At 38.2% G+C, this 24,222-nt stretch overlaps 1 protein-coding gene across 1 annotated transcript in view; it reads left to right on the top strand.

The window, feature by feature from the left end:
* Window positions 1–8,143: 8,143 nt before the first annotated feature.
* Window positions 8,144–24,222, top strand: part of LOC145683197 (uncharacterized) — a 101,395-nt gene continuing 85,316 nt past the window's right edge. Inside the window, exon 1 of the mRNA XM_081754561.1 lies at window positions 8,144–8,515. Coding sequence (XP_081610687.1) covers window positions 8,500–8,515 — 16 coding nt within the window. The 5' untranslated portion in view covers window positions 8,144–8,499. The remainder of the gene's footprint in view (window positions 8,516–24,222) is intronic.

Raw genomic sequence — 24,222 nt, 5'->3', positions numbered from 1 at the left:
AGGAACGAGATTGACCCCCAATACTAATAGAGGTACATACTATGGTCCTAGGCTACCATACCCAATTTTTAGATTTGGCAATTTCCAAAATTTAAGGGAGGGTCCTATGTACCCCTGCCAAAATTTAGGTTGTTGGTAATGGTACCCCTGCCAAAATTTAGGTTGTTGGTCATGGTACCCCTGCCAAAATTTAGAGGGGTGGTCGTAAGTACCGCTAGGGCATGACCCCGGGCGAAGGTCATTGAAAAATTTTTGCTAATTCGACGGAATATAGAACTACCCGTACTACTCTTATATACCTGATTCAATACTGAATTCTATACCTGGAAGGAGCTCCTTCGTGGCTAAGCGGTTAGCATACGAGCCTTTGGCGTGGGAGACCCAGGTTTGATTCCCGGTGGGAGCTCATGTGGTTCGGATTCGACGTTAATCAGTAGGTCCCATCTCATATAGCCTCGCTGCTGAGCGGGACGTTTAACTCAAAATCAACTCAACTCAATACTTCGAAGTCTATTGTAGTTTCACAGCTGCGTCTTTGGAGACTCACTTGTCTCTTCACTGTCTTTCCTTTTCTTCTCTTTTACATAAAAACAAATGGATTGGAAATTTGATTCATCAGATAAAAATTCGTCAGAACTTCTTCCGGTATTTAGTAAATACACGTAAATCAACTTCTCATGCACTCTGCTGATGTTATACCAGGTCTACACTGAGAAAAATTCGTTCTCCGGACAGCGGTATATTGTACAAATATACGGAATCCTCTTGCTTACTACAGAAATCAGTACGGAGCATGTGTTATCCGTATGCTACATAGGCACTGCCCTTAGATGTTACACCATGCCGTTGCAGGATGTCTAATATCTAACAGTCTTCCTTATATTATATACATATACAGTACCTGTTCTCTTCGTCAACTATATGTTATATACGTCCATTTGTATCTGAGATCCTGACCGCCTATATTGTTTCATACGGAAAGTACGTATAGATTGAACATTTATGCAGAAAGTATTATAAAACATGCGTTTTCAGTTATACGTTTGCTGTACGTTGAGTCCAAAAACTACAGGATTTACAAATGTAACATACGATTTTACGTACGCCATATACATGTTTTTCTCAGTGTACCATTGAATGGGGAGGTGTTCAAATGGTAGTAAAATCACCAAAATACTACATGCTACGACATGCTTACTTTTATTTCGAGGAGTACACCTTAGGATCTTTAGAACACAATTATTAGATTCAATTTTTTTAAGATGCATCCTCAATATGCCCTCCATAATACCTATGATCAATTGATTAATCGAAATTTTGAATACACCTACCCAGAAATCTTTTTCTGCGTTGAGTTACTAGCTAGGATTATTCAGTCTCTGCTAATTATCATCTAAACATGTTTCACTTCTCTTGTAGGCCTAGTGCTTGGGGTCCCTGGTTCGATCCTAGCTCACGCCATGTAGACTTTGTGGTGGACAAACACCGTGCTCGTGGGTTTTCTCGGGGTTCTCCCGTTTCCTCCCACTTTCTTCATTCCACCATTTCATTCATTTCTCATAATCACCATCTCCTTTAGCCTAACCGGCATATCCGTGGGACCTAAAACTTAAAGATTTTATTTCATTTTTTCCTTATAGGCCTACGACGTTTATTATACATTACTAGCCTCAACTACCTGGTTCACTGGATTAAAATAAGAAAAATAGTAACATGTTGCGTTAGTCAGTTACTTTTTACTGTTTCTGAAGCGCACTCTCATATCAGTCATTTTCGGTCATTTTTATGTATATCGGCAAAGATTTCCTCCGCCTGTTTATCAAAAACATGTCCTTTTGTTAAAATACCTCCCTTCCCCCTCCCCCAAGTTGCTGGACTGAAGTTTTATTTTAATGGCATCGGAAGTATCACTGTTCATCTCACCAATCTCGAAAAGTATGGATTCGTACTAATATCGATAATTTTTGATCATTTTATATATATCTCCCACTTTCTTAAGTTGCGAGACTGAATTTGGATTTAAACGGGATCGGAAACTATGAACTTACTTAAGGACAGAGTGAATATGGTACCTCCACTGAAAGTCATAAGGGCGCGTATGCTGTACGAGTACAAACTGGGGTCAAACGCCGCTGCAGTGGAAAGGAAGATATGCCAGGACTTAGGTGAGATTGTCATGACTACGCGGATAGTGCAGCGGTGGTTTAACAAGTTTAAGGACGGTGACGAATACTCGAAGATGCACCACTTGCCGGAAGACCAACATATGTACGAAATAAAGATCTTCAGGGAGCAATTGAGATGAACAGTAGCCAGACATCTCAGGAACTGGGACTACAATTTAGCGTGAGTGGGAAACAATTCGGCACCACCTCCATCAACTTGGGAAACACTACAAGTTGGATCCATGGGTCCTACATGATTTGTCTCCGGGCCAGAGGGCAATACGACCAGATACTTGTGTTTCTTTTCTGTCTTGTCTGAGGAAGGAGCCATTTCTGGACAGTTTGTTGACATTTAATGGGACATGAGTCCTGTACGAAGCGTCACGGCGCCATTATCATTGGTTAGACTCCCATGAACCGGTTCCAAAACAACCGAGAGCAGCACTGCACTAGAAGGTCCTCCTGTGTTTTTGGTGGACTGCTCGCTGCATCGTGCATCGGAAACTGCTACCAGCTGGTCAGAGTATCAATACAACTATGTACTATCAGTAGTTGAGGTATGTTCAAGAAAAACTCAAAACTCTGGAGCAAGCAGTTCTCAATCGCAAAGGGATTCTCCTGTTAGAGGACAACGCTAAGTTCCACGTGGCTAGGATGACCCGGGACACCATTCTACGCTTTGGATGAGAAGCACTATTGCATCCGCCAAACTCCTCGGATATTGCATGTCCGATATCCTTCTGTTGCATTTTTTGGACAATCATCTTAGAGGACACCAATTCAAATCCTTAGTAGAGATGCAAAATGTACTTGATACTTTCTTCGCTTCATAGCCCACCAAGTTCTACCGCGACGGAATCCATGGCCTTCCAGAACGTTGGGAGGTGTGGATGGGGACAATTTTTGATCTTCCAGGAAGGTCTTAGATGACATATCAATGTTCAAAGGTGGTGGGTAGAAAAGCGACAGAACTTTCTTGGTTACCTTTATAGATACATAGATTTGGCAATCTTGAGAGATTTGAATTTAACGTCTCACGAATAAGCCCTGTAAGGCTAAGGGAGATAATGATTTATTCAAAGGAATTATCTTAGAAGCATTGGTGAAATGAGAAAGTGGGAGGAAACGGGAGTACCCCGAAAACCCCCACAGACACGATGTTGTGCACCACAAACTTACTTGACCAAGGATCGAACCAGGGGCCGCAAGCACCAGAGATAAGCACTCTACCACTGAGCCACCATTTCTCAATTTGTTTTCTTATTTCAACTCTCTTATATGTTTGGATTACGTCAGAGCAATTGAGAGTTGCAATTGGCTGTTGAATGTGTTTTTTACAACTCTTGAGTCCCGTATCCTAACGCAGTTCTTGTTTTTATTTTTTTTCTTTAATAAACTTAATTCCTCTTAATGAAGATGCGACAAAGTCATTTTGAAAAGCCTGCTCAAGGGAGACCATTTGAGCACAACATGATAACATAATCAACAGTTATTATGCAATTTTTCTTAAATGAATTGCTGTGTCAAGAATTTATTTTGAACAAAAAAGCAGTCATGGGGGAATTGTAATTTATTTATTTATTTATTTTAATTCACTGTAGTTGGTCCTACCACATTCAAATAGAGTCTTTCTATGGTTCTCTGTTAAATTCAAGTAGCATATCCAACACGGAACGGCTAAACTGTAAGCAGTATTTTATCCAATCTTCTCGATTTGGGAGGATATGATCCAAGACTCTACGGGGGAGGCCATGTTCATCATCTACATTACCTAAATCTTCAAATTCTGTTGGGAAAATTTTAGCACTCACAAGGAAAATCCCTCTCCCTTAAAATGTCTGGATGAAACACTAAATGTAAGAAGTAAAATCTCCTTGACTGCTGGCTACAACTTCACAACTGGTCAGCCTGCCACCTGACGGTATAATTATGAACTATTTGGACCATTGCTTAACTAAAAACTGAGTAAAAAGCCAAAATTTTGAAGAGTTAACAGGACATTCCTCGGTTGCTGGCAGGTCCTGTTTTGCTCACTGAGCATTTTATTATTATTTAAAGTAATTTTAAAATGCTCTATGTTTAGGAGGATGAAGGTATTTCAATAAATGTTTCTGAGTTCTATATTGTTCTGCAGTTTCCAGTCCTCTTCAGCAATAGAAAAACATGAAAAATGCAGAAACAGAAACAACTAATTCTTTTCTATTTTAGGTTAAATCTTGCTTTCTACCCCTAGGCTCTGTGAGACTTGAATCTCCAGCTTAAAGTGAGAATTGAATCCCGAGCTTCCAACGCAAATAGAATTGGAAATAACTAAGCGGTAACCATTTGGCAATGTTCGTAGAGAAATGGAGAAAACCACATTAATTGAAATTGAAGTGCGCCTGACGTGTACGCAACCCACTACATATTGCTCCATTTCTGGTTGCATAAGATATAGGACATCAAGGATTACTTGTGAACGTTCGGTTGATTGTTGTTTCAGTCTATTCACTAGTTCACTGACAAGGAAAGAAGATACGTATCATTACCATGAATAATAAATCAGAAAATTGCTACTTGGAAACGAAGGAGCCAGCTGGGCTATGGTACCTACATGGAAGCTTCTAAGTTTCCAACAAGTGATTTGGCAATAATAGTAGAATACCTAGCACAACAGGTGTGCGCAGACCCTTGGATTAGGGGGTGGGGCAAATCAATAGCGGTACTCCTGAAGATATGCAAATACCTTGTAATCATTACTTTCTTTATAATTTAATTTTTATTTTCATTTGCCCAGAGGATGTTGAAGTATCTGGGAAGGTGGCGGACCCAGGAGCCTACAGATAGTGTGTTAGCTGTGTGTATGTGTGTGATAATATACTGCTGGGAGGAAACAAACAGAAGAAAGACTGAAATATAATTAAATCGGGAAATTTTGTATCGGGAAATATAATTAAATCGGGAATGTATTGCAAAGTTCAAAGTGTTACTTTATATAGCGATGATTACAGACGTTTTTCAGGGTCCGTTTTTGTGAAATATAATCCTTATTAGCTGAGAAAATGATTTTAAAGCTGAAAAAAAGTAATGCCAAAACATTAGGTGGAGCGAGCGCCCCCACTTGCCCCTACGTGCGCACTCCTATGCCTACCACAGCAGCAGAGTTACTAATGCTCCCTTATGATTCCATGTTATAAAATAGATTCATACTTATCGTTTATCTGTTCAGTCCTATCAAAACATAGAAGTAATATTTGATACATACAGATCACTATACAATAAAATAAGATGAGCTGTTCTATTCTATAGCATGAAGCCCATCATAATGATCTCCTAAAAGCTCCTATTTTAAAAACAATTTATATTAAAATACTGAAAATACATTTCTTCAGGAAGTTCAATATGGCTGCTCATCAACTTTACTTTTATCATTTTACTAGTATTGCCCGTTTCGTCTCTACAGTGAAACGAGAAGTGTATTTCTAAATTAGACACGAAATGAGACGAGAATCATAAGAAGTCTCGTTTCGTTTCCCAGACGAGAACTGAGACGGTTCGAAGAAATTTCTTGAGACTCATCGGCAACGTTATTTTACCCAAGTCTTACCCGGGATGTATAATACTTGAACCTGAATCCACAAAGTGGGAGTGATGTATATACTTCCTGAAAACCTGAGTCAAGGTAATATCAAAACCGGTTACCAAAATTGCGGAGGTCTCATGCATTTTGCTTGGGGGGCAGCACTTTACTTATTTTCTTATTAAGATCTTTAAGCCTGTCTATAAAGTCCGTTGCAACCGTGAAAAATCTGAAACGGTGAGACAGATATGAAAACAGAAAAACATGTCTTTCATCATTTCAAAAGTACAACGTATCAAAGTAAAATAAATTGTTCCAGGTTCCCAGACCGGGTCCAACTCAAAATTTTTAAATGGAAAGAGGGATCAACTTGCATATAGTATGAAAGTTGGTGTTAAATGAAAGAAGATAAATGAAGTCTCGGCTCTCTACGATAAGCCTGTGCAAAATTGTGGTGGATCAAAATGTCAACACAAGCGTGTTGAAACATTCGTCTTTTTTTTTTTTTTTTTTTTTTTTTACACCAATCTCAGTTTCAGATTATTAGTAGTGGGCATAGACTTTTCAATGACACCTATGTTGACATTTTAACTCACCGCCATTTTGCACAGACTTATCATCAAGAGTCGAGACGTGTTTCACCTTTAACTTAAAATCAGCTTTCATACGATACTCTACCTGAACCCCTTTCCCATTTCAACATTTTGAGTTGGACCCCGTCTAGGACCCTGCGAGGGAACCTGAAACATTTTTTTTTTACTTTGAATAATTATACTTTTGAAATAATAACATTTCCATGTTTTTGTTTTTTTCACCTATCCCACCGTTTCAAATTCATACGAGTGGCCATAGATTTTGCAATGAAGATTGTATTGACATTTTGACTCGCCGCTATTTTGCACTGGCTTATCGTAGAGAGTCGAGACTTGATTTATCTTCTTCCATTTAACACCAACTTTCATACGATATGCAAGTTGTCACCCCTTTCAATGTAAAAATTTTGAGTAGTACCCCGTCTGGGACACTGCGGGGGACTCTGGGACAATTTGCTTTACTTTGATACGTTGTAGTTTTGAAATGATGAAAGACGTGTTTTTCTGTTTTCATATCGTCTCACCCTTTCAGATTTTTCACGGTTGCAACTGACTTTATAGACAGGCTTAAAGATCTTAATAAGAAAATAAGTAAAGTGCTGCCCCCCAAGCAAAATGCATGAGACCTCCCTAATTTTGGTAACCGGTTTTGATCTTACCATGACCCAGACTTTTAGGAAATATATAAATCACTCCCATTTTGCTCTCCCCCTCTCATTTTTTTCTGGACACTCGTGGCAAGATAAAACTATAAATGACACCTAATTGCAGAAAGCCCTTTAAAGTTTTAGACCAGCGTTTCTCAATCTTTTATTTTTGGGGGGGCACATAAAAGTACGTTTCAAACTCTCGCGACAACCCTGCATGTGATATTTTTCAATATGCAAAAAAGCAAAGACTTAAAAATACATACAACATTAAAAAAAATATAGAACGCCCATGAGATACAAATCTCACAAGCAAATTACGTAAGACTCTTGAATTACCATCAGAAATATAAGAAAACACCAAAGATATTTGTTCTTGGAGATTTTTGCAAAGCGCATCTATGCGTGGACGAACTCTTGACAGGCACACTCGTATGTCCAGGGGAGCATCCAGGGGGGGGGGCGACCGAGGCGATTGCCCCATCCAGAAGAGGAAACTTTCTTGTTTTATATATATAAATAAAACCCATCCCAAAGTTTGGAGCCCTTAAAAGTAGCAGTATGACAACCCACCGCCCCCAGAAGTCGATCCTGGATCCGCCCCTGCGTATGTCCACTGTTTCTTTCCAAAGAAAAAAAAAAACTTGGAGCACAAGTGTGAAATTAAGTAGATAGACGATAATTTTTTTTAAAATTTTCTTTTAAAGATAATTTCTTTGCGGAAGACATTAAGACTAAAAATCTTGCGATACACTAATGTGTCGCGACACAGCGATTGAGAAAAGCTGTACTTTTATTCAGTATCGTTCGCAAGTGGAATTTTGAATTTAACTCCCTTGAACAAAAATATTACGGAAAACACGCATACTTCTGTAATATTATACAGAAGTTACGCTTGTCCTCAAAGGATATGAAGTTGCTTGCTTCAACCTCAATTGATGAAATTCTGCGTACGCCGCCCCTGCTTCCATTCAATTGCTATTTACAAAATAATAAGTGACCTCCAATATTCAATACAACTGAATATTTTATATTTCATATTGAAATTGTTATGCTTTCTTTATAAGGATTATGTACCAAACATTCTCTCCTGGGCTTCTAAACAGTGAAGCCTCGATGCGAGTTTTAAAAAGACTCTCACTCTTGTCACTTGAGTGCTATGTGTCTTTTCTCCACATTCAATGAAGCAGTTCCTCTTGTAGCACGCCTGTAAGATTGCAGCAAGAATCTCCTCGAACCACGTGGTGTTAGGCCATCTTGTTGGTTCTACAGTTACTTCTGTGGATAGTTGGAAACTCTGTGACAGTAGTTTGTAGTGTTTTGCCGAGAGAGTGCGCTGAGTGTCTGCCATCATCTGTCGGGAGGGAATGTCATTTCGTAGAGAAACACGAGGCTTGAATGTGGTTGCGGAAGCGTGTTACCTAAACGAAAACGTGGGTACATGTTTATTTAGTGACAGACAATCTTCTCGAAACAAGAAGAATTAAGAGATACAAAAATTGGACGGAATCCGGCAGTTTAACAAAGCAGCACAAATGAAATTCAAGCGAGGTAAGTCAACACGTGTTTTTGATTTCTATGTGGCATGTAGAGAATAAATGCAACGTGTATGTTTATGCTTGTAGACAAGTAGCAAACAACACCCGTGAAATAAATGAAACTTATATAAAACTATCCATGTGTAGTGAGTTAAATGTTTAAAATGCTAGTATTGAGTGTGTATATTCCTTAACAACGGTAGTTTCTAGCGTGTGAGAGGATAGATTTTCAAACTCAGCTCAACGTGGACACATATGGAATGGCGTGTAACGCGATCCGACCATGTGGCCCGATGGCGTGCGCGCGTGCTCATTCTAGCGTCGCTCTTTTTTTAAAGTATGTAACGCGCCAACTCACAATTTAGTGTATATTGTTTTTACAACACTTGTATTGTTGCTCCAGATTCATACTCTTGGTGCAGGTGATGTGTTTCTGTTCAGAGCTAATTGACAAGTGGTCGGATGGACTCTGACATCTGTCACCATCTGTCATTTTCTGGCACAATGACGCACTCGTTTTGAAGTCTTCCAACAAAGCGTTCTCGACCAAAAATCTAATACTAGTAACGCTTTTTCAAGTAACAGACAATTTAAAATTAATAATAATAATAATAATTATACATTTCAACATGCAATTAAGAAAGAAATTGCCTCTTTTTGAAAGTAAACATGGCAATGGTTTGTAGTTGGTGATGCAGCCCAATAAGCGAAAGCGATTGTGAAGACACGACGAATTCTTCATATGGACACGTTTAGGTGTGTTAAAATGTACGTGCATTGATATGAATGCATGCCTCATGCTAAGCAATCAACGCGTGTGGTTGTTATTTTATTTTTGCGAATGACATAAGTAGAATCTCGTGTAATGGAAGGAATAGAAGTTTCCGTCGCCATGTATGGCAGAAGTTTCATGCTTCAACTCGAAAGAATTTTGAAAACAGGCTGTAAACTCGATTTGTTCACTCTTGTTTCTGAGAGTAAACAAAGTGGTAAATTGAGACATTCTCTTGTAGCAGCGGGGCTGGTGTGAGAGTGAGGACTTTACAGTTTTTTTTTTTTTGTGTGTGTGTGTGTGTGTTACTATAGAAAGACATGTTCAAACATTTACCCGTACGTATTCTGTTTCCCTCGGGAGAAAGTTTTCCTGGATTTCCCAAGAATTCAACCCTGGGCAGGCCACCTCAGTTTTTCATTGTGGATTTAACTTCCTTCATTTCCAATCGGACAGGTCGTGAATTCGAATCCCATGGTCAGCCATCTTAACAATAGGATTTTTCTGGAGCTTATATAAATAGTAAAACTTCCTAGTGATATAGCACAGGAATGATTACGCTATACAAATTACTTTTAGATAGTTTATGCATGGTCAGTAGCTGATTCCCATTGCTGTTATTTCTGGCTGTCTAAACTCTAATTCACTACTTCTTAATTCAGGTCGCTTCCTCATGGTGCTAGTTCGAAACATGAAATTAAGTCGTGATTTATTCTGTTTGACTTCAAGAGAAACGTAATATTGCTTCATATCTATTGTTAATTAGTTTCTTTGCCATTGCCTCTGTTTCAAATGAAAATTATCCGCTAACGTAAAATGAATATTAGTTATAGTTACTGTCGTTTTTTTTTTGTTTTTTTTTTGTCCTAAATTTTACTATAGTTTTATTTTCCTTATTGTGATTAGTTATTTTATTTGTTTACTTTTTAAGATTACACTGGGGTGCCACTCCCCTCTGACTTGTTAATTTCTCCTGATACCCTACACCCCTTTCCCAAAAGTAAATGAATAGGCTATCTAATTTTGAAATTACTGAGTGAATCCGACTTCCCTACCTGCCCTCCCCCTGCCTTGTACGAGCTTGATTAAAATATGATATTCCTGTTGAAGATAACAAGATATTCGTGTTTTATTAATTGATAATTGGCTTAAATGTTTCATTATGTTTCTAGCCCCTCCCCCCTCTTAAAATATCAACGATTTATCGTGCGACATGATTCTCTTTGTGGACACCCTTGAATTAGATTAGGTTACATTTAGGAGGCGGTAGCTGATGAAATTTCTGGACATTGGATACGAGACAGTCGGAAGTAAATGTATTAGGAAAACACACTTTAAATTGAGCGAGTTGAAGAAGGATAGTGGTGGTGTTCTTTCGTGTCAATTTCATAGCTCTGAATTTGATTCTTGATATATTTGCCTGGCTGTAATTGAAGTTTCTCTGAAATTTTTCTCTCACGGTATCGAATGATGAAAAAAAAAAAAAAAAAAAAACTTTGCTATATGAGTTAAAACAAACTATGACGACTTGTTCGATTACGGCTTAGTTGACAGAATCTCAAAAATAAATAGATAAGAAGGCGTTCAATCTGTCATTCCAAGACAATCACATACAGTGGCGGATCCAGGGGAGGGAGATCGGGGCAATTGCCCCCCCCCCTCCAGAAGAGGATTTTTAAAATTTTATATATAAATAAAACCCATACCAGAGTTTGGAGCTCTTAAAAGTAGCTCGAAGTAGTAGTATTACAACCCACCGACCCCCGAGAAGGCGGTCCTGGATCCGCCCCTGATCCCATAGCTAGCCGAGCTGCTGCAGGGAAGCAAGAATCATGACTTTTCATCCCATCAGAACGTAAATGAGGAAACATTATCGCTGCATCCCAATGGGATCATTTCTGTATTTCTTCACATAGAGTCTCTGTAGTCATGAAATTACCTGCACAATGCTCAATCAACTTTGAAGATATTGTTCCTCCTTCGGTTTTAGGATCACACACACACACCAAGGTCAAGACCACTGCTCGTACTTGAGGGACACGGTGGTTCAGTAGTAGAGTGCTTACCTCAAGTGCGTGGGGTCTCTGGTTCGATCATGGCCAAGTAAATTTGTGGTGGACAGCATCCGTGTCCGTGGGTTTTCTCGGTGTACTCACGTTTCCTTGCACCAATTATTCTATTATTCACTTGCTTTAATCAACCGTCTGTCTCCTTTTGCCTAAAGGACATAACGTGGGACGTTAAGCTGAAATATTTTATTTTTTCACTGCTTGTAGTATCCGGTTCAGATTAGTTCCGAGAAGTTAGGGGCTACGAACGTGCACACAGTTAGAATCTGGGTTTTTCTCACAAGACATCCTAGCTTGACAGTTCGGGTAAGTGAGCTTTGAAACGGCAAATGATTCTGAACAGGGGCGTCATTTAGGGGGAGGGCAGGGAGGGGCAATTCCCCCCTGAGTTTGAGATTTCTATAGATTTTATCAATAAAATAGTGGTGAATCAGTGAAATACGCAAAATTTTACTTATATCAAGGGGTCTTGCCCCCCCCAAGCAAAATCTAAAATGACGCTCCTGATTCTGATTTTCCAACTTGGTTTTATCATGTTCCATGGATGCTGAAGTAACATCATTTTCCAGTGTGTCGGTATTACTTTTAATCTATGGGGACTGTTTTCTTAACAGTGTAATTTGATATATTTGCCTCGTATTCTGCCATAACGAAGATAAGTTATCGAAGAATTGCCATCGTTATTAAGGTAGCATGATTAACAAAAGGAAAAAAAAAAGCTGGTACTGAATGTTAGCCATAAATTTTTAATACTAAGAAAGATCGAACCAAGGACTAAGTGTAGAGTAAAAAAACAATCGAGCGTGCTGGAAATTTACTTCACATTGTGGTGTCACTAAGTTTTGCGAGAAGCTAAGCATGTGATGGAAATCGTTAGTATTTGTTCAGCGAGGACATTTTCTCCTTCAACTTCTATGGTTAAGGTTCGATTCCTAGTGGGAGCACAAGCTGTTTGGATCCAACGTTAAGCTATAAATCCCTGTCTCATATAGATTCGCTCAAAACGAACGTAAAACTCGTAATCAACCAACTAACTATTCCTTCAACTTCTCTTACCAACGAAACAAAATTAAACGTGTAACATGCAAAATAGAATAGAGTTGTTCTACAATTCACTTGTTCTTTTTTTTTCTTTCTTTTAAAAACGTGACAGTACTTGTTGGGTTTTATGAAGGCGCATCCAATAGTATGTATTATTTTAAGATAATTATAATGTAGGTCACTGGCGTAAATCCCGAGGGTGATGAGGGGGGCATGCTCTACAATCTTGGAACTGGGAGAGACTGTCCCTGCAAGAATCCGATTCGAAATGTGTTTTGTGCGGAGAAATCTGATGATTTGTGTCCGGCTGCCACAAAGGAAACTGATATGAAATTCATGTCTCTTGCTGTATATTATACAACAGGGTCACCTCGGAAACGAAATTCATGTACCGTAATATGAGTCTCATCTCCCCTTCCCCCAGAATAAGCTTAAAATCTGCCCGCCTCCCAATGTTGAAGATAATTTTGCTGCCATAATCCTCCACAGCATTGTTTGTCAGTTTCATAAATAATTTGAACATCGCTTTAAAAAAAAAAAAAAAGAAAAAAGAAAAGAAAGAAAGAAGAAAAAGAACGGTTTTACCCGTCCCACCAATGGTCAAGACAGATTTGCACCGGGGCCGCTGTGGCTCAGTGGCAGAGCGTTCACCTCTGGTGCATGGGGTCCGGGGTTCAAACCCTTCTCCTGCCAAGTGAACTTATTGGTGGACAAACACCGTGTGCGTGGGTTTCCTCGGGGTTCTCCCACTTTCTTCATTCCACCATTTCATTCATTCCTCATCATCACCGTCTCGTTTAGCCCACTCGGCATAACCGTGGGACGTAAAACTCAAAAATTTCATTTCATTTTCAGATTTGCGCCGATGATATAAGGTTACTTGTAGCACGTAATGCTGTAGTGAGATTACTTCCTTCGAATTGTGATGGACCCAACTTCCCTGTGATCCTCTTTTTTACATCCCTGTATTCTCCTCCAGAACAAAAGAAGACTTCATAAAAATAGAAATGAAAACTGACTCTTTGGGAACACATTGTAATTATCAACGTCAGTTTGCTACTTGCTACTTTCTGAGTTTTTTGTGTGCATAAACCGTCGGAATTCTAGCTGTAACTCCTAAGCGAGGAGTCCCGCAGCAAAGTTCAAGTTAAACTTTATTATTATTATGAGATTAGAAAAGTCTGTCAGTTTTTTTTTTTTCTGTTACAACGTGTTCGTGTTTAGGTGTAAGTTGCTTTTTTTTTTATCATGTGTTTGCTTAGCGCTTACATTTGGAGCCACTTTCACGAGTGTAGGTGGGTTTTCCGCACAGATAACAGCTTCAATGTGTGTCAGATAAAGGGCGATATATTAGAGTGGAAAATAGCCCATTTCATATAATGTTATTAGTAGTTCCAGTTAGAAACAATCTCTTTTGACAGTTGCAATTTTTTTTTTTTTTTTTTTTTTTTTGCACGGGAGATAAGTGCATGATACACATACAGTACACAAGGTTTACATGATTTCAATTCTGTAAACAAGAAAATATTAAACTCCCAGAAAGTGCTGTTAAGGAATGATTGTGGCTGTGTCAGATGGCGTTGAAGCTCTCTGTTCAGTGGGAGCCGAGAAAAAGATGAAATCTTTTGAAGTTTTACGTCCCACAGTTATGCCGGCTAGGCTAAAGGAGGCGGTGATGATGAGAAATGAATTAAATGGTGGAATGAAGAAAGTGGGAAGAAACGGGAGAACCCTGAGAAAACCCATGCACATGGTGTTTGTCGACCACGACTACAAAGTTCACTTAGCGCGAGCTGGGATCGAACCAAGGATCTCATCCACCAGGTGTGAACGCTCTACCACTGAGCCACCGCGGCCCACTGGGAGCCGACGTTCAGACCATCGAATTGGGAGTAGGCCTATATATTTTTTGTGTGTGGTTATCTAAGTTTAATGGGAATGGACTAGCACCGTATTGCGTTGTAGTTTGGTAATTATGTTCCATTCCCGACAATAGCGATACATATTTTCTTCATATACAGGGAGTGAAAAGTGGTACTGGGGGGAGTATTTTGTAGCTGGAGGACAATTTTCTCCCAGAAATCATTACTAAATGTGCGTGTGTTATGGAAGATCGGCTGGCATCATCTGAGACCAGTGGCGGCGATTGGACGTTAAAAGAAGGGGGGGGGGGAAGACATGATCTGAATATTTGTATGTCACTGTTAGTTTTCCCTGGTTGTTACTTACACTTTGTTCGACGAAAGTTTGTATAACTAATAGGATACTATCTTTTCCAGTTAAAATAACGTATATCGTATTTCATATTTTATCAAATAAATTGACAAGAGCATTGCAAGTGGATACTAGCCCTTTGTACTCTTAAATAACGAAAGCGTAAGAAGATATTTGATTCCTTGCTCATGAACATCTTAAAATTCTGTCTGGAAAATTGTGTGATCAGATTATTTGATAACAAATTTGCAAAACAAATAAACAGAAAAAAATAATATTAATCATAGTAATGAATAATGAGGTTTGTTTTGTAGAAGTTATATTGAAACTGGGGATTAATGAACAACTTATATTCTTAATTCCACACATGCCATTAAATGTATGTTATTACTCTTAGAAAATGAATGACAGTAAATACTACAAGCATCTGCTATGACATTTAAAGAAATACGCAATTGCAATTTATCGCTTTGAATTGCAATTAAAACGCAATTCCTGTAGCTTTCTTTACTCCACGGGAAGAAATAACCAATACGTACTCACGAAACGGCAAATATTATACGGCACCATTTTTTTCTATGAACCGGTAATACGTACAAAATCGTTACATTTCCAAATGAAACTAAGAAAGTTGGGGGTAACTGCACCCTCTTGCTCCCCTAATCGCCGCTTCTGTCTGAGACGTTAGACTACGTTCACACGTTTCCGTCATGGGTTCAACCCCCCTTTTCGACAGCATATATGTTTTAACAATGTGTTGTCTAGTTGTTGATCAGAGGAAACCAAGGAAATTCAATACAAAACTGATAAGTGAGAAAAGTGGTAGAAATATGTATTTTTGTAATAACATCGCCAGTGCGCTCGCTTTCCCTGGAAGTGTTCCAATGCTCTTGTTTCTCCATCTAGAGGTTTGCCTTTGTGAATCGATAGAATCCGTATAATAAATGTGAATTGTTATTTCGTGATTGCTTTGAAGTTCGACGTCACTTTTCAGCTCCGAAACTGTATGAACGTAGACGAGGGTAAAAGTAGATCTGAAAACGTGGGGGGACGTAGGTAACGGCATGATGCCACTCCGTTCCCCCTGCCTATCTTTGCCCATTGTAATATTTTAGGAACTGGGGGGACGCCATATTATTTTTTCGAGGTGGGGGGACGGCGCCCCCTGCATTTTTACACTGAACGTTGGACCTACATCTCAGCGTGGAATCCGAACCATATGAACTTCTATCGGGAATCGAACCCCGAGTTTCTCGCACGAAGTGAAGGTAAAATAACCACGTAGCTAGACTAAGCCCATATTATTTCTGGAATAGGTTAAAAATTTTACTATTTTTTTTCGAGCCTTCCCTGTAGGTCTTGTGGCTAGCACAAGCGCTTTTGGTGCAGAGGTCCCGGGTTCTGTTCTCGATGGGAGAACTTTAGAGTTCGAACACATTCCGGTGACTCAGATTCCACCTTAAACATTATTCCGCGTCTAATATAGCCTCGGTGCTAAAAGAAACGTCAGCTAACAAACTAAAATGTCTCCTTAATTGTATTGTTTTAAAATAGATTCTAAAAATAGTGTTTTGTAGCCTACCCAAAAGATTTAATCACAAGATTTATCATTAAATAACTCTAAAACATAAACATTTTTGTCGATATCCTAGTTTCATACTTTTGTGTAGTCGAGAGACATGCATGATTGTGGATTAAATTCTGTTTAGAGGCTGTAATTGCCTTCCTTACCCCAGCATCGTGAGGTAGTTGGTGTGCCTATTACATTGGGAGCTGCTAACATTAAGAGGTAGGAACTCAAGTCTGGAAAACCCGAACTAACGCAACGAAACCAATATGTAGACCATACATTAGTGAATTGAAAGTATTGTGTATTGTCCATATATTTCTCCTGCAGGCAGCTTAGTTTCGGTTCTGCTCTCTCTTGAGTTTTCGCTCGAATTGTTCGGCCACAATTAAAGACAGAAATACAACTGCAGTTGGAAAAGAAAACTGTTTGTCATTTATCACTTATTATGTGCAGTTTAAAGCAGTGGTCGTGATTTTGGATTCATCTCCATGAGGATTAAATTACTAACTACAATCGGCATATTTTCTCGCTACTGTGTGAATATTTTCTTTCCCGCACGAGAACATATGTAATGTTTAGTAGTAACAAGTTTGGAAGGTATTATTTCGCCGTTATTTCCTTAGCGTAAAGCGTGAAGTAATTCAACATGCCATTTTTAAATGTCGAAAACACAAACATTTTCCCCTCCACAAAATTAACTCTCAGCCATATTTTATTTTTCATTGAATTTATGTTTTGCGATTTTTCCGTAGTAAACTCTATTCTGAGCAAGTGTATTGCCCATTATACTAACTGTAGTTTCTGTTTAAAAAAAAAAAAAAATAGTACTTGCAGAATAGACTTTATAAGATGACGGAAGTATGTCTTGACAACCTCTGTATCGGAAGAGATTAAATCGTCTTTACTATGCTACGTAACAAACCTGCTCGTGAATGGCCGTTTAACACCGGCAGTGTTGCCAATCAAGGAAACTTGAATTTGTCTGGACGAAGATAATTGTTAATTTTCAGTCACTAGTGTTAGTATCACACTGAACCAACAATTATGTAAGGCTTAATCTTCGTGCGTGCGTGACACATATTCAGCGTAGAGACAAAAGCACACTAATAAACACGTAGTTCCAATGGTTGTGTGTTGTATTAGTCTGTTCTATCGAGATCTCACATACAATGCTTTATCCAGTCTCCTCGATTTCGGGGGGTAATCTAAAGCTTCAGGGGGAGACCATATGCATCATCTACATGCTAAACCTACAATCTTCAAATATTTGGGGAGAGGGATTGCCTTCATAACTTTTTTTTTTTTTTTTTGTGTGTGTGTGTGTGTAATTAAAAACACCGACTCACAAACAAACGTCAGTAGCTGATAGTGTTCGAAAACAAGTCTTGAGGCTTAAAATACTTAGTGCAAAAGTGATAAAATAAACAGGTTGATGTAAGAATTGCATATTGTGGGTTTTACATGAAGTTGCATAGGTACTACTCCAATATTTAGAAATAAAATTTCAATTTTAACATTGCACAGTTTTGCACTTTAGACTAATGGAGATGGATGAAAAGGAATGGTAATGGAATACTTGCAAGTAGAATGGGAAAGCAACTGGGCGACCCCTAGAAAACCCGTGGCACAAACCTGTGTGCTGTGAAAGACCCTACCCATGTGCGCCCGAAGAAAATTTTCTAGGGGGGCATCTCCGTGGTTGTTATATTACGTTTGGTATTTCTTATTTATATTTACAAAAATCTTAAGAAATTTAAGTTGTTTTCGTGAGCCAGGGGAGCTCATGCCCTCTCCTCTTCGGGCGCCCATGGCTCTATCACCGACCCGCAGGGGCGTCCACTCAGAGAGGCCAGCAGGATTATTATTATTATTATTATTATTATTATTATTATTATTATTATTATTATTATTATTATTATTATTATTATTATTATTTAAGAAGAAAGTGAGAAATCGACACACAAGCGCAGTAGTGCATATATACATTCTTAGAGAACATCCCCAGTTTTTGTTGTTCTGAGAGAAAGGCGAGAATCATCAACAGAATGAACTTTATTTTAAGTATCCTTTGGTATTTGACCTCTACTGAATCACACATGTTTTCCTGACTATTTAGAACAGACTTGTGGTCCCCACTTCGAGAACCAGTAATCCAGTCGCTTTTACGTATGGAAATTCCAAATTCCTTTCCAGATAACAAACGGTGACTCAAGATGCAATTACTCATGACTCGAGGGGAGTTGATGTTATGGTTGATAGCCCTGGGGGGAAAATGATGTTTGTTGACATGTTTTTAGGGTCTTTGTAATTCTTATGTGTGAGTCATTGAGATCAAAATTTCAGAAGAGTCTTTCTAATATATATATATATATATATATATATATATATATATATATATATATATATATATATATATATATATATATATATATATATATATATATATATAACTCTTAGCAGCACGTATGAGAATTTGGGGGATGTTTGTAGTGATGCCTTAGAAATATTCTTTATGCTTTTAGCAACAAGATAGAAAACGCATTCGTAGCAAAACAACGCGTTTGAACATGGAAATATTAGACATTTCCTAGATTGGAATTTAACGACCCTTCTCAGCACTGAAGGAATGTCACATGAGACCCCTCGACTATCGTTGTTAGGTGTGAGAGGCTCTGGTTCAATTCCGGGTGAGAGCTTATGTGCTTTCGATCCCGCATTAGACTGTAGGTCCACGTCTCATATACTCTTGCTGTTGAACAGGGACGTTAAACGGCAAATGAACCAAATCTGAATAAACTACTCCATTGGTACTCGAATCATAAGCATAATAATGATTCATGGTGTCCACCAGGAATTTCACGTTGTTCAGTGTTACGTATATCCGGGCTAAGATGTCAGATCATCATCATCATCATCATCATAGGTATTCTGCCATTATCGGCAAACTCCTTGCCATAACTGAGAAGCATCCATGCTCCACGTCTTCACGTACAATTTTTCTGTTTTAATATTGTCCATCAATTCTAGCCTTCTTCCTTCCCTCCCTCTCTTTCCTGCCACCATACCCCCTAGCACATCACGTCTCTTATAATACAATTCCTTCTTAGCCATTACCCCAACCAGTTTCTCTTCGTCTTCTCAATATCTAAAATTGCTCTTTTCTCCCCCACCATTTCTAACACCCTTTCATTCGTTTTCCGCTTGACCCTGGTAGTTCTCTCGATTCTTCTCCATACCCACACTTGGAAGTTTGCACTCGATTTTTTAAACCAATTTCTCGTAATACCCATGTTTCTGCTCCCATTCAGTACAATACTCTAATGCAGTGGTTCTCAAACTTGTTGTTACTGCGACCCATTATATAATAAAAAGAATATTGTCGTCCACCTACTTTTATTCAAATACGCGTTGACATTCTACGTAATGGTGGTATATTTCAACGCAGTTAAATTTTTAAAAATCAGTAAACTTCTCGCGCCCGACCAAAAAACAGCCGGCGACCCACACTTTGAGAAACACTGCTCTAATGTAATTCAAGAAATGGACTTCTATACACGACTTGTCACGAGAGGTCTACGAACGGTCTAACATAACATTTAAAATGTTTATTATTAGAGTATATTATGTAAAGACTCGCATCAGGGACGTACGCAAGGGGTCAGGAGTCTCCCCGAAATTTCGACTTTTGTGTAAATTTAGCCTAATTTTAGGGGCAATTTTTGGAACTTTAATATAAAATACCTTCATATTGAGTTTGGACCTCCCGAAATAAATTCCTGCGTACGCTACTGACTCGCATATCTTTAGAGGCTTGTTATGTTCTTCATTCTCTTGTTACAGTTATTTCATCATTTTATAGTTTATCTTCGATACCACCCCCTATGAATCATGTTAACACAAAAAGAGTGTTTGAGGTCTACGACGGGTTACATTGTGTTGGCCACAAAAGTTGAGAAATTTCTTGTCCCGTCTTGAAAACGAGACGAGAGGTATCATATTTCTCCTCTTGTCAAGAAGAGAATATCGTCGTCCCCTGGGCAACACCAGTCCCGTCCCATCATTCCAAACTATATATCGACGTCTCATATAGCCTCGATGTTGAATATGTACCCTGAACTTCAACAGTTTTCTTTATTGTTACATCCTGTCAACGGACTTGAAGTATAAACACAATAAAACATACACATACCTGAATCTTCACTTTATTCTGTAATTGCAAATGACAATTTCGTGAAACAAAATCAAAAAATTAAATTTTAGAGCATTTATTGCTATCTATCTAATTAATTAATTGTATATCATATGAAACCCAGAGGTTCAGTGCTATGTTCACAGAAGCTCTCCACTGACTCTTGTAATTAGCCAACTGAATCCAGTTTCTACTTTATATTCCTATTTCTACGAGATCCATCTTGATATTGTTTTCCTATTTGTGCCTAGGTCATCCTAATGGTCGTTTTCCGTTTGGATTTCCAGTTAGAACTTTGAAAGCGTTGCTACTTTCTTCCATTCTGGCTACATTGAGCCTCCTAGACTTCGATGACCCTAACAATGTGTGGTAAACGGTATAAATTATGCAGTTCCTCTTTATGAAGTTTTCGCGATGCAATCACTTTATCTTTTTAGGACGCATGGTGTCTTAGTGGTAGAAGGTTCACAACTAGTACAAAGGGCCTTGATTGGTTAGTTCGTTATACTTTAGTTAAGTATCCCTCTCAGCAGCGAGACTATTTTCAGACATGAACCTACAACTTAACGTGGGATCCGAGCTATATCCTGCCGGGAATCCCGCATGTGTCTCCCCCGCCAAAGGCACGTATACCGTAGCCACGGGGGAGCTCGGAGTTCTGGGTGGACGACAGGACATACGTTTTTTTGGGGTGGTTAACTTGCTGGTTTTCTCCGACATTATCATTCCACAAATTGTTTCGTAAATGAAAATAAAATGAAATCTTTAAATATTACGTCTCACGGTTATGCCGGTTAAGCTAAAGGAGACGATGATGATGAGAGATGAATGAAATGGTGGAATGAAGAAAGTGGGAGGCAACGGGAAAACCCCACGTACACGGTGTTTGTACACAGTCGTTTCGTAATTATTCTCTTTCATTACTCTTCCCTCTTTTTTTCCAGTCTGAAAATCAAATATTTTATTTAATTTCTTATTACTTTTTATTTCACTTTTTTTCACGCAAAAAAGGAAAAATTCCCGTTGTATTCCCTGAGCTGAGCTTTTTTTTTTTTTTCTAGTATCCATACATTGCTAGTAGAGAAATAAACTGCTAGATCAGAGTTTCCCAACCGGTGTGCCCTGAATGGGCCGCTGGTGTGCCGCGAGGAATCGAAACAAAATTATTAATTTTAGAGAAATCAAATTGTAAAACGTAGGGAAAAATATATGTTTGTATTTCACATTACTATGAATCTATAATTTTAAGTTTCATACCGTGTTACTGTTCTGTACATTTCTAATGTTGAAAAAAGTATTTGTTGTCATTGTTATGACCATTATTGCTTCTTTATTGTTGCAGACTATTTCGTAACTTAGAATATCATTAACTAAAATTTAGAATATCATTCAATCCTTTGGACAAATTACCTACATTTGTGTTTTAAAAGTAAAAAAGAGATTTGTTTGTTCGTTCGTTATTTAGTGGTCTAAGATTGGATACAGTATTTTTTTTAAAAAAAGAAAGCGTACTTTTAAAAACCTGAGTCCAATATTTCATTGCAATTGTTTTTTTTTTTTTTTTAATTTTTAAATTAGAATGAAAAATAAGCATAATGATTTACCACGGGCAAAAAACAGTGATTAAGCTTTCTTCTCTGTGAGAAGGAGATCAATAATCGCAGAAAAATATACCACTGTGTTTTATATTTACAAATAATAATATCTATAAGTGTGACGCGGGAATCCAAGTAACACCCGTAGTGTGCCGCAACTTGAAAAAGGTTGGGAAACGCTGTGCTAGATAATGGCTGAAACAGAATTTCCAAGAAGGGGCTATTAGATGCAGAAACGCCACATATTTGTTCCACTCAGCGCTCTATCCATATCGTTGTTTACCGTCAGGAAAAGATTCTCAACATTTAGATCCGAGCTATCTGTCAGCTGATCGTTCCACTGAATCATGTGTGACGAATACCCAATTATTTTGTTTTGTCACGTGAGTTCATTGGGACTTTATGGTCGATGGAAGGCATGGAGAAGAAGTGAAAGGGAAGCAATTCTGGTTTTATGTAAAGAAGAAAATATTTTTAACCTCTTGAGGACTGTTAAGTATTGTAGTAGACTTGGAGAGAAATATTTTTATAGGGTTTTTGGCTGGAAGGTAACGCGTAGATTCCAAAAACCGTCATCCCAAGTTTATCTCTTTAACTTTACCTACTTATGGTCTGGAACAAATATGTCCCTAAGGTCAATAAAGATTTTTATAAATCTTATTAGTGCCTTTTTATTAGTGCACTATTTCATTTGTTTTATAAAAATGGCACTAACAAAAAGTACCTACTCGTGGTTAGCTTTCTAGTTGGTCTTTTTATACTAATTTGAATACGCTGATTCCAAAGAAACTATTTTTAAACATGGTGTCCATGGCGTCAGAAGAAACATCACCTTGATGTATCGATTATGTGAATAGTGAAAGTATCTTCGTTTTGATACATTTCTAATTGCGATTTTTATACTAATTTAAGCATACCGATTCCAATAAAACTATTTTTAAACGTATTCATGCATGGGGTCACGCGACACATGCAGTCCTCCAACTTGGAGGTAATTTTTGACGCGACGCCGTGAATATTAAAATCGCAATTAGAAATTCAACCAATCATCGGCACTAAACGGCATGAGCGATAGTTTATTTTATTAACAGTTGAGCCACTTTTACAGCAGTTGTATACACAGAACGCTAAGGGCACCTCACAAAAATGCATTAATATGAGTTTTATGATACCCTTACCTGCATAAACTGAACATTAAAGGTCGCTGTCGAGATTATGATTGATATAAATGGAACAAGGAAATAATACATTCAAGTTCGTGAGTGCACCAGATATTTAAATACAGAGTGTTTCAAAATGAACATCGAGGTTTTAAGGTTATATAGTATTTATTACATTTAACGTACACTTATAAATAATACATCAACTGAAAGAGCAACTCAAACAGTTTTTGCTACAAGTGTTCAATGTGAATACCATTCGTCACACGGCACATATCGAGTCAATAGGCGAGAAAACCTTAAACTCCGGGATGTGGCACAAAACACATTCAATTTAGGGAAGTCTTGCTACAACTGTACCATCTTTTGGGGGATTTGCTGACCGCCGGATGTGAACATTCACTGTTCACATCGGCACTGTCGATTCATCACTGAAGACGACACGATCCAGAAAATCTTCACCGTCATGCAGCAACATTTCATTTGCAAAGTTGGCAAGTAATCGTAGTCTATAGGCTTTAGAGGTTGTAGCAACTACTAACAATAAAGACGTAGTTGTAAGCGTCTCCGTAAAATTCTCCAAATACACGGTTGCAGATTTAGTCTTCGCAAAATGTAAAACGAAAAAAAAAAAATCCGCTCACTAGTCGCCATTTTTGCTACTAGCGCTTTCTAGCGACAGACAGAGGAAACAGAGCATGCACATGTGTGCGTACAAAACTATTTGAGTTACTCTTTCATTTGATATATTATTTATAATTGTGAGTTAATATTAATAAATACTACAAAGCCTTAAATACCCCAATATTCATTTTAAAACACTCTGTATTGCACTTGAGAAAAATAAAACAAAGTCTTGAGTTTAAACGTCCCACGAATATCCCCTACACTTTGTATTGCACTTGAGAGAAATAAAGCAAAGTCTTGAGTTTAAACGTCCCACGAATATCCCCTACACTTAGTATTGCACTTGGGAGTAATAAAACAAAGCCTTGAGTTTAAACGTCCCACGAATATCCCCTGCAGGCTAAAGGAAACACGTGATTTAATGAAAATTAATCTTTATGGAAGAATTGGTGAAATGATAGTTTGTGAGAACGGAAGAACCCC

This window comes from Thermobia domestica, chromosome 1 (assembly GCF_964235325.1).
Source record: "Thermobia domestica chromosome 1, izTheDome1.hap1.1, whole genome shotgun sequence".
Taxonomy (NCBI): domain Eukaryota; kingdom Metazoa; phylum Arthropoda; class Insecta; order Zygentoma; family Lepismatidae; genus Thermobia; species Thermobia domestica.
Note: the sequence above shows the minus strand (reverse complement) of the source record. Positions and strands in the feature narration are given on the sequence as shown.